The following is an 11200-nucleotide window of genomic DNA, read 5'->3' as shown; positions in this document are numbered from 1 at the left end:
TTCCTTCCCACAGAACCCGAATTGAAAAGTGTGGAAATATCCCTTTAATTGAGGAACGTTTAAAAGCCAATAAAAGAAAACTAATGCTTCGAGCATCTTGTGTTTTAGAATTTCTGCACAGCATGAAACATCTGAGCAACAACACAAGAAACCTTTGATCACATCAAATATTCATCGTCCTGCAGTCGATTGTAACCACCAAGCAGAACATACCTGCATAAATGCACCGTCGGAGCAGTCCTGTTTCCAGCTCCAAGCAGGAGTATGAAATGCTCAGAGGACAACTGGTTAAGTGGAGTTAACCGCTGCCTTTTTCTCCCCGGAGGTATCTTCCTTTTTCATCCTGCCGAGCCTGGCGCCTTGCAAAACACAACTTGTCTGGCTTATTAAATAGTTTGACCTGGAGAAAGAACAAAACGCCTGTTGCTCCTCAGCTGAGGCCATTGTGATGGAGAAGAGCTCTGACAGGCCTTCAGCTGCTGCAGTGCTCTGTGACCAACAGTCCTAATCAATTTCTGTCCTTGGTGTGGAGAGAAATTCTCAACATTTCATTTCTCATACAAGTTCATAATTTATTGTGATTTATTTCATTTTTAGAATTTACTTTTCCCATAAAAGAAACAAGCAAAGATGCCTTTACAGTGCATAACTCAAGAACTGGCTAGTACCGGTGGAAGTGCCCTGCTAATAGATGTAAATGGCCCCAGAAAAAGAAGTCCTCCCCACTGCTTAATTGCGCTAAAATTGGTCAAAGCTACTTTGTGCGAGCCATCAATAACCCCGCTCTGCATGGGGTCTGTATGATTAACGAGCCCCTTCCTTTCACAGGCCTCCTGATCCCCTCTCAAAAGGCAGAGAGCCAATGAACACTCCACCAGGGGACGTCACAGACGCAGCTTGACGAGTTGATTGGAGGGAGCTGGGAGGGGAACAGCCCTTCTCCTTTTTATACCCGACCCAGTCCAGTGCGTAAAACGCTACAGAGCACTGTTTACTGCGTAAAGGCGCACGTTGGAGACTGTATACGAGCGGGCCACACGGAGGTGCGTGGCCCCAAATCCCACCTTGTATGATGAATCATGCGCAGGGGTCACCGTGTCAGGACGCCAAACGGCTCCATCCGAAGGAGGAGACGGACACGGAGGGCGAGGAGCCGCAGCCCAAAGACATGACGACAGAGAAGGAGCACAAGCTGCAGCGGAGCAGCCTCTCGTTCAGCGTCGAGTCGCTGATTTCCAAGAAGAGCACCTGTCGGACTTCTTGCTCTGCCTCGGATTCGGCTGTGATGCTGCGGAAGCCCGAGGCCGGCCAGGGCGCGCGCTTCTCTCCAAGGACATTTTACGCGGAGAGGAGAGCGTCTGCGGAGGGTTCCCAGGGAGTTTCCCGAAGTTCCGGCGAGGACAGTCCGCAGTTTTGTGAGAAAGAGCAAAACACTTGGTTCCAGACGTCCTCCTTTTCTACACCTCCTCGTAAGTCCGCCCCTATACGAGACCAAAAATAATAATAATAATAATAATAATAATAAATAAATAAGCGCTTTCATCATTGCAGTAAAAATATCACATTAAGCAACAAATTCTGCTGATTTGTCATTAGTTTTATATTGTGTGGCTTCAGGGACTGTGCGTAAATGTCTTTATATATCAGCTTGCTTTGTTTAGCCAATAAACACGATTCTTGTCAGTTAATTGTATCTATTATATATTTTATTTGATCCCCAAGTGTAAAAGTGACAACATGCAAGACAGAAAGTCAGACTAATACAATTTAAGAGGAGAGTTAGGGATATTTCTTATATCACCAAACATCGGTGCGCATTTTCTTCAGCGTTTTCGCCTCTAATTGCCCTGCTACTTATTTCATCTTCACTTTAGTCTAACTCTGTCCATTTCCCTCCGCATTACAGGGAGCACAAGCCCCACGCAGTGTACTTTAAGGAAACACAAAAACAACAGGAAACCTCGCACGCCCTTCACTACCTCGCAGCTGCTGGCGCTGGAGCGCAAGTTCCGCCAGAAGCAGTACCTGTCCATCGCCGAGAGAGCCGAGTTCTCCAACTCCCTCAACCTGACGGAGACTCAGGTCAAGATCTGGTTTCAGAACAGGAGAGCCAAAGCTAAAAGACTGCAGGAAGCCGAGCTGGAAAAGTTTAAACTGGCCTCCAAGCCCGTCCTGCCCGCCTTCGCGCTGCCTTTCCCGCTCGGAGCGCACATGAGCGCTCCATCGTGGGGCCCGTCCAACGCCTTCCAGAGGCCCACTCTGCCGGTCCCGGGACTGTTCAGTGGACCCGTCACTTATGGGATGTACTATTTGTCTTAGTATTTATGAGTACATGATGCCCGTGACTCTGAAGAACAGTTAAAACATTTGAAAAGAATTCAAAGGACTAGTGTAAATGTTGCGTGCGCGCATCTTGGACTCGTTTTGTGTCCTCTTCCGTGGATTGTCAGTAAATTGTTCCACAGGACTTCAAAATCCGTTTGCCTTAAACACAGAGTCAGAGGAAGCCGCTGTGACAGTTTGTGAAACTGAACATTTAAATCTAAAAAAGTTCAATCTGGTCCTCTGGACATTCAAAACAACAAACAAAACAAAGCAAAAAAAAAAATGTAGATACGTTTCGTCTTTCATCCGAAAGACTTCCTCAGTCTCAGGTGCTGTATTCAGATGTATTCAGCACCTCAGACTGAGGAAGTCTTTCGGATGAAAGAGAAACGTATCTACATTTTTTTTTTTTTTTTTAATGTCCAGAGGACCAGATTGAACTTTTTTAGATTTTTCCACCTGGATTATTGAGCATGCATCAGGATATTTTGAACATTTAAATGTGTCCGGACCTGAAGGAAGCAGAAACGACTGTGACGGAGGAAGAAAATGCAACACAAAAGTACTTATTGGGTGTCAGTGCCTTAACACCACGTCTTTATATCACTTGAAGTATTTTTTTCCTCTCAGATTTGTCTATTTTCTATCATCCTCTTGTGAAACTGCAGCTTTCCAGAACCGCTGCTGATTATTTTGTCTAGATTTCTGCCACAATTTCTACATTTTGTAAAGAAAAAAAAAATACAAAAAAGGCCGAAAGTATATTTTAGATGAATGCATTTATTAGTTTTTTTTACCTCTCACATTGTCGCCTTTATGGAACTGATATAGATTTTCTTTTTGAGGGATTTTGCTGTAAATGAAATTTGTAGTGCTCACGAGCCCTGCAGCCTTCCTTGAGGAGCAGGGAAAGTTGTATTTATTGAATGTACTGTGTACACAAGTCAAGTCTATCTTTGAAAAAAAATGAATTTGCTTTGATAAATAAATATTATACTGAAACTGACTGCCTTATTGTGTGAACTCTGAATTGTTTTTCTGTCTAATTGTGAATATTAGAGCAAATCTTGCTGCAATAAACCATCTGGTTATGTGCAAAACTCTAATGAAGAATGTTATTATTATTATTATTATTATTTATTATTATTATTATTATTATTTGTTATCATACCAAAGAAGTAAATGCTGCTTAAGCTTTTTGCGTCATCACTTTTGAATACTTGAACTTTGTTTTCCTTCATTGCTGAGACTTTCTAAACCTTTTTCTTTCAGTAAAGTAGAGTTTATCATTGGCACTATCACAGATTTTTTTTTCTAGTTTAAATTTATAGATTATCATTTCAACCACATGTGTGTCCTGATCCTTGGTGTGCCCCCCCTTCCCCCAGGATACCTCATTAGATAAAATGACGGGTTTGATTCTTTTTCCACATTGAAAACCACCTTAAAATAAAAGACAGACATTATACAAAATTAACACATGACGTCACATAATAAATTGCGAGGTAAGAAATAAAAATTATGACAATTAATGAAATCTCATATTACTACTCTGGCCCTGAAGTTGCTGCACCTTTTCTGCGCACTTATGGATATTTAGTGAGCGCATCATGGAATACGTTGAGCAGGCTGCAAAAAGATGATAAAATTAGCAAATAAATGATAAGTTAAGCTGAAATTACGTTTTATTATTTTATTAGTTTTATTCCAGTGATAGTCTGATTTCACCTGTCTTAATCCACCTGGACTGTAATATTTAATCTTTGTTATGACACTGGTCAGAACCCAACATTTGACTTGCATAAATACTTTGTATAAAATTAAATACATTTTTTTGTTCATCTGGTTTGGCTCGTTTTATTCACAACACATGACAATTTCAAAATAAAGCAAAAATAAAATAATAAAAAAACATGACTTGCAATCAGTGAAACTTGAAACATATTATTTTTTTTTAGTGCACCCATTCGCCAAACAGACCAGTAAACAAACGGGGCATTTTATAAATTACTGTAATACCACTGCCTGTCCAGTAGGTGGCAGTAGCGGCAAACTGCTGCTCTGCAACAAGAAAAGTCTCTTCCGGTGCTTGCTGCCTTCGTCCAGTCACAGGCAGCGCTTACTGCAGTGAGGTTCATCGATAAGCGGTAAGTAACTGAAGTAATCATTTATATAGGCAGTTTAGGTAATTATTCTTTTTTTCCACGTCTGTATAAGTGTACATTCAATGCAAACGTTCAGGAATCGCTTACTCAACATTTTAGAAGACTCGCGTGTCTCAAAATATCTTTCTGACCTTGGCTAGCATGCTAGCAGTAGCGCCGGTGTTACAAAGCTCTTGAATCTAACAAAATGTCAAGGACGGTGATTTTACTACTTTAATTTTCACGTTTACCCTTATTAAAAGCCATAGCCCATATCTGACGTTATGAGATGTTTCAAAATATAATTTGAAACGATTGTCTGGATATATATTTTCATTTATTTGAGCTTTACAAATTAATCAAAATTATCACCATAAGAGATTTACTTATGTATTATTTTACATACTAATCATCTTAACTTATTTATTTAAAATGGATGCACTTTCTTTTAAATAAATACGAGATGATGTAATTGTGCAGCCATACAGGCTTGCTTATTTATGTTTGCAAAGTTTTTTGCACAATCGTTGGAGAATTAATTATTACCAACACCGACACATTTACCAAAAACGCACGATTAATACAATTTAACTAAAATGCAAAATGAATCTCAGAAAATGCATACACAAAAGAACATGGGACACAATATATCCGACAGATAAATTAAGGGCCCTTAGTGGTAGACATGTTTTTTATTGTATTTAATCCTAATTTTAGAGTGATTTTCTTCCATTATCTTATTTATGACTTTTTACTTGAAACAATATGCTATAAAAGTCATTAACATTTAATGATAACATTTTTACGATGATCCAGCCTTTATTTAAATCAAAGAAGAAGAAAAAAAATCTACTTCCTGTGTTTTGAAGCAATATGTTGGTGCTTCTTGCATTCAAGTAGATGTTACTGTAATTATAGTGCCTTGCGAACGTATTCGGCACCCTTAAACTTTTCAACCTTTTGCCACATTTCAGGCTTCAAACATAAAGATATAATTTTTTAATTGTTTGTGAAGAATCAACAACAAGTGGAACACAATCGTGTAGTGGAATGAAATTTATTGGATGTGTCAAACTTTTTTAACAAATAAAAAACTGAAAAGTGGGGCGTGCAATATTATTCGGCCCCCTTGCGTTAATACTTTGTAGCGCCGCCTTTTGCTGCAATTCCAGCTGCAAGTCTCTTGGGGTATGTCTCTATCAGTTTTGCACATGCAGACACTGAAATTCTTGCCCATTCTTCTTTGCAAAACAGCTCGAGCTCAGTGAGGTTGGATGGAGAGCGTTTGTGAACAGCAGTCTTCAGCTCTTTCCACAGATTCTCGATTGGATTCAGGTCTGGACTTTGACTGGGCCGTTCCAACACCTGGATACGTTTATTTGTGAACCATTCCATTGTAGATATGGCTTTGTTTTGATCATTGTCTTGTTTGAAGATAAATCTCCGTCCCAGTCTCAGGTCTCTTGCAGACTCAAACAGGTTTTCTTCCAGAATGGTCCTGTATTTGGCCCCATCCATCTTCCCATCAATTCTGACCATCTTCCCTGTCCCCGCTGATGAAAAGCAGGCCCAAACCATGATGCTGCCACCACCATGTTTGACAGTGGGGATGGTGTGTTCAGGGTGATGAGCTGTGTTGCTTTTACACCAAACATATCGTTTTGCATTGTGGTCAAACAGTTGGATTTTGGTTTCATCTGACCAGAGCACCGTCTTCCACAGGTTTGGTGTGTCTCCCAGGTGACAAACTTTAAACAACACTTTTTATGGATATCTTTGAGAAATGGCTTTCTTCTTGCCACTCTTCCATAAAGGCCAGATTTGTGCAGTGTACGACTGATTGTTGTCCTATGGACAGACTCTCCCACCTCAGCTGTAGATCTCTGCAGTTCATCCAGAGTGATCATGGGCCTCTTGGCTGCATCTCTGATCAGTCTTCTTGTTCGAGATGAAAGTTTAGAGGGACGGCCGGGTCTTGGTAGATTTGCAGTGGTCTGATACTCCTTCCATTTCAATATGATTGCTTGCACAGTGCTCCTTTGGATGTTTAAAGCTTTGGAAATCTTTTTGTATCCAAATCCGGCTTTAAACTTCTCCACAACAGCATCTCGGACCTGCCTGGTGTGTTCCTTGGTCTTCATGATGCTCTCTGCGCTTTGAACAGAACCCTGAGACTATCACAGAGCAGATGCATTTATACGGAGACTTGATTACACACAGGTGGATTCTATTTATCATCATCAGTCATTTGGGACAACATTGGATCATTCATAGATCCTCACTGAACTTCTGGAGTGAGTTTGCTGCACTGAAAGTAAAGGGGCCGAATAATATTGCACGCCCCACTTTTCAGTTTTTTATTTGTTAAAAAAGTTTGACACATCCAATAAATTTCATTCCACTTCACGATTGTGTCCCACTTGTTGATTCTTCACAAAAAATTTATATTTTATATCTTTTGCGTTTGAAGCCTGAAATGTGGCAAAAGGTTGAAAAGTTCAAGGGGGCCGAATACTTTCGCAAGACACCAATATATCTCACCATATAAATGTTGCGTACCAAGACCTGCCCCGATAAGAGTGCAGCAGAGGCCTAGGGCTTCCTTGAAAAAGTGATCTTTTTTGTGTGACTCTTCTGGTTAAATAAAGGTTAAATGTAAACATGCATTGTTCATACATTTTCCTCTAATTTCAGAAAGTCAAGATGTCAGGCCGTCGTTTAGCGCTGAAGGCCATTGACTGGGTGGCATTTGCTGAGCGGGTTTCACCCAATCAGCGGAGCTCTTTCAATGCACTTAAGACCCGGAGTGACGCCATCTCTGCTAAGTATGTAACAGCATAAAGTTTACAGTTATTAAATGACATGGATAACTTCTTTTAATTATTATTATTGTCTACCATTCATTGGTGGACAACATTGTTTTTACTTGTGTTTGTTACCAAAATAGCTCATAAATCACCATATGGACTTTAATGACACTTATAAACTTATCATCTGATGAACAGCTACAACTGATTAGATTTTAAACTCAGTTCAACATGGCCACTACTTCAACTGACAGTAGAAAACTCAAAATTTGTATAACAATCCATTTTACAAATACTGAGCTAAAACTTGGTGTGATAGTTACTGAGTCATCCCCAACACATGTTGTTCATTTATGCTTCTCGTATGCAATATTTTTACTTAATTCTATGGCAAAATATCTCATGCACCACTTCACACCGAATGCATTTTTATTGAATCCCCCAAAGTAATCGTTGGATTTACATTAACAGCTGATTATCCTTAAAGATTTAAATCAAGATGCTGCGACAGCTAATTAACCTTAGCCAACACAAAAATGTCTCAATTTAGGCAATTTTAAATATGTTAAGTTCCTATATAATGTAGTTGTAGCTGAGAGTCTTTAACTACACATTAGGTGCAAACACGCATGACGATGCCAAAAGTAGCTAAAACTTAGTCATTTTTCCACATTATTTGATCTCTCCTTAAAACTCTGTCATGAATAAAGGCAGCAGGCAATTTGCTTTCTGTCAAGGAATGCTAAGCCTTTCAACATTTTTTTTTTTTCTTCGTGGTTTGTATAATTTAAGACACAATTAGAAAATGTTACTGCTTGATGAAGAATGTTTTGAAGAGCCAAACGATGATCATAGTGGTGTTAGAATATTCTAATGTGAAATTATCCTTTACTCATTGATGCAATGTGTTGACTGTAAAGCCCAAATGTTCTTGGTTTCTGGTTGAGAACTTTTTATAAATGACAACCACACTATATTATGTAGTTATAGCTCGATTTGTATATTTGTAGATTGTTTTTTACTGTTATAGTAGCTGGTTTTCTGGAAGAGAATGAGATTTTACACATCAGTTTGGACAAAAATATACAATTCTGTTTTTATTTACTGGATTTGTTTCTTTTTTTTCTGCCAGCTAGAATATATCCTTTAGCATTATTTGTGAAAATATTTCTTTCCTAATTCCACCAGGCTGGCCTCCCTGCCTGAAGCTCCTGCACCCATTGATTGGAGTTACTACAGGAGTGCAGTGGCTAAGCCAGGAATGGTTGATGAGTTTGAGAAGAAGGTGAGTGTTTTAGTAATATAAGACGAGAAAGAGTTTTATGTTAACAGATATTTATTTTAATTAAAATATTTAACCAAAGACTTTTTAGCATCAGATCTGTTAATTTTTTAATTTCTGAGAAACTCTTCATGGATGGACTGCGTCATTTAGGCAAATGATCACCAAGCTGGGTCATATTTTGTTATATGTGTTGGATCGTGTTATAAAGACGACACAATATTCTTATTTCTGCACACAGTTCAAAGCCCTGAAAATCCCTGAGCCCACTGACACACAGACAAGTGTCATTAACGAACAGGAGGTTGAATCTGTAAGTAGCCCCATCAAGGAGGAGCTCTAGTTTTAGCTCATACAGATAATGTGTACCTGTGTGTAAGAATTGTCACTGTGAAATGAAAATCTGCAGTCGGACTTGTAATGCTTTTTTACGCTTTTTATCATTGCAAATTAAATGTGCTCTAACTGTCCAAGTTTGCAGTTCAGAAAAATGCTTCTTATATCTGTAATTAATCTCACTGTAGTGAATGATTTGTAATTATTTGTTTTTGTTTTTTTCTCTCCACGTCTTTCATTTTTCTCCAACAGAACAAAAGTGCTTTGACCTACATTGAAGAATCAAAGGTCCGCATTGCTAACTGTCAAAAAGAGGTAAGATGATGTTTAAGTCAGTTGCTAAATTGATTGACAAATGCATTAAAACATTTTGTTAAATGCACCGTGTCTTTTTTTTCTGTTTTTGTTTAGCTGGATAAATTTAATAACATGATCCCCTTTGATCAAATGACCATTGAAGACCTCAACGCCGCCTTTCCTGAAACCACTTTGGACAAGGTCAAATACCCTCTCTGGCCCCACAGGCCCATTTCAGAGCTGTAATCCTACTACTAGACACACACTTAACAATAAAGTATTTTAAAGAGCAATGTTTTGATGTCTTTCATATTTTGTTCGTGCCTATTTGTTTGTTTTTTTAGACCTTATTTAAGTATAGCAGCGATGATATCATTTGTATCCACAAGGGGGAGCAATAGCTTCAGGTTTAATTTCTTATATCTGATGTTGGGGTTATGTATCTTCTTTCCTTCAGTATTGAACAGTTTAACCACTAAAGGCCTAAGATGCCATCAAAGTGATACCACTACGGCGGTGTAATAAAATAATTATTCTTAATCAGTGAACCGTACGAATTCTGTCAAAACATTAGTTCACCAAAGAACTTGCTGGGTAAAGTTCAGGTAAGCCCAATGTCAACCATATTTGATGTTGCCCAATCACAGGTGAAGCTCGATGTTTCTCTCAAAGCTCATTGGGCACCATATCTGTCAGTCTGTAATATTGGGTGGGGCTTTTCGCCCTCGCCTTGGACTTCGTTTCTGATTGGTTTAGCTTTACATCATTTAAGCAGCGGATTGGTCAGAGTTATAGTGGAATGGGCGGGGCTTAAAACATGATTTCCGTTGTATTTTGGCTTGAAAGTCAGTGACGATTAGCAGGACTACATCTGCTCAGGTAAGTTTCTTTAGAATAACACATTTATATAAAACATCTTTTACTGTATGTTTGTATCCAGCTATGTGATCTATGAAGCATTTTATTGTCTGTGAGAAATAAAGCTCAAGCGATAGTGTTATCTGATAACGTCAAATCTGTTCTTGAAGAGGCCAGAAAAAGACTCAAATATACTTTAAAAATATGTTTGATAAAATATTTGTAACGGGGTTTAGTTTTACTCTTATACCAATCTCGTACTTACGTCGAGAGACACAGAAAATCTGATTTAGCAACACTGTTAGCTTTAAATGTTAGCTTTGATTGTCATCATGGAGGATCCTTCTCTGCCGCAAAATGTTTAATACAACACTTTTCAAGCCTTTTATACACACCACCAAAAAAACAAAAATGTTGAAGTTAGCCCAAGTTAAAATAAACTATCTTAAGCGTTTAAAAATGAGGCCTTCCTATGTTACTCCTGTACAGGTTTTATGTCACTGTGTTAGCTAAAAGTACATCTAACTAGCTAATTCTAGTTTGAATTAGCTAGTTAGATGTAGCCTGTTGTTTATTTTCCAATGTTGCATTTGTGGCGTGTTAAGACCACAACCAAACTGGCCTGCAGAGGAAATTTCCAGAGGTCAGTAAGCCAACACTGCCAGGGCAAATTATGCAAACTATTTTGGCTGAATGGAAATATGAGCTAATGTTTTCAGAGTTGTTCAGACTTGTTTCCTGCTGTTTGGGAAGTTTCACCCACATTTGCTCAAGTCTTTGGTAAAATAGCCCATTTAAACACGTGTTTACACATTTTCTAATAAATATTTAAATATTTTCTAGTTTGACTCGAATATTAAGGTTAAACGCCACAAAGCAAACCTTGTTTTTAATATTTAGTCTGGTTTTGTGTTAGTAATCTAAAGACTAGTTACTGTGAATGTGGTATACAGGTTGAAGATTATAGTATCTCACAGCACTATAGGATCCCGGTGTCAAACTCATAAAAACTTTGAAATCTACATGTTTGGTGCTATTTATGTTAAATCTGATGATAGTGTAATCACAGAATACAGACATGGTTGTGTTGGTGGTCACCCTATATCTGACTGGACTGGACTGTGAAGTCAACACCGGTTTCATTGTTTCAG

At 38.6% G+C, this 11200-nt stretch overlaps 3 protein-coding genes across 3 annotated transcripts in view; all 3 read left to right on the top strand.

Moving 5' to 3' along the window:
- Nucleotides 1-982: 982 nt before the first annotated feature.
- Nucleotides 983-2319, top strand: LOC119422907 (homeobox protein MSH-C). The gene is made up of 2 exons (XM_037690318.1): nucleotides 983-1469; nucleotides 1907-2319. The coding sequence occupies exons 1-2, from the start codon at nucleotides 1070-1072 to the stop codon at nucleotides 2317-2319; spliced, it is 813 nt and encodes a 270-aa protein (XP_037546246.1). The 5' UTR covers nucleotides 983-1069.
- A 2090-nt stretch (nucleotides 2320-4409) lies between these two features.
- Nucleotides 4410-9484, top strand: atp5pd (ATP synthase peripheral stalk subunit d). Its single transcript, XM_037690317.1, has 6 exons — nucleotides 4410-4472; nucleotides 7164-7294; nucleotides 8465-8561; nucleotides 8800-8871; nucleotides 9147-9209; nucleotides 9306-9484. Exons 2-6 carry the CDS (start codon nucleotides 7173-7175, stop codon nucleotides 9435-9437), a joined length of 486 nt encoding a protein of 161 aa, XP_037546245.1. The 5' UTR covers nucleotides 4410-4472; nucleotides 7164-7172; the 3' UTR covers nucleotides 9438-9484.
- Nucleotides 9485-10010: 526 nt separating this feature from the next.
- pnpla6 (patatin-like phospholipase domain containing 6) overlaps nucleotides 10011-11200 on the top strand; it is a 37305-nt gene continuing 36115 nt past the window's right edge. The window contains exon 1 of the mRNA XM_037689734.1: nucleotides 10011-10070. The gene's annotated coding sequence lies outside the window, so the exon portion shown is untranslated. The remainder of the gene's footprint in view (nucleotides 10071-11200) is intronic.

The sequence above is a fragment of the Nematolebias whitei genome, chromosome 16, assembly GCF_014905685.2.
Source record: "Nematolebias whitei isolate Nwh7 chromosome 16, NemWhi1, whole genome shotgun sequence".
NCBI lineage: Eukaryota > Metazoa > Chordata > Actinopteri > Cyprinodontiformes > Rivulidae > Nematolebias > Nematolebias whitei.
The sequence above is the reverse complement of the archived record's forward strand: the minus strand, read 5'-3'. Positions and strand labels throughout refer to the sequence as shown.

Coding starts and splice junctions, on each gene's coding strand:
- atp5pd (XM_037690317.1), top strand. CDS start 7,173: ATGTCAGGCCGTCGTTTAGCGCTGAAGGCCATTGACTGGGTGGCATTT. Junction 8,562..8,799: donor TTGATGAGTTTGAGAAGAAG/GTGAGTGTTTTA, acceptor TTCTGCACACAG/TTCAAAGCCCTGAAAATCCC. Junction 9,210..9,305: donor TTGCTAACTGTCAAAAAGAG/GTAAGATGATGT, acceptor GTTTTTGTTTAG/CTGGATAAATTTAATAACAT.
- LOC119422907 (XM_037690318.1), top strand. CDS start 1,070: ATGATGAATCATGCGCAGGGGTCACCGTGTCAGGACGCCAAACGGCTC. Junction 1,470..1,906: donor CTCCTTTTCTACACCTCCTC/GTAAGTCCGCCC, acceptor TCCGCATTACAG/GGAGCACAAGCCCCACGCAG.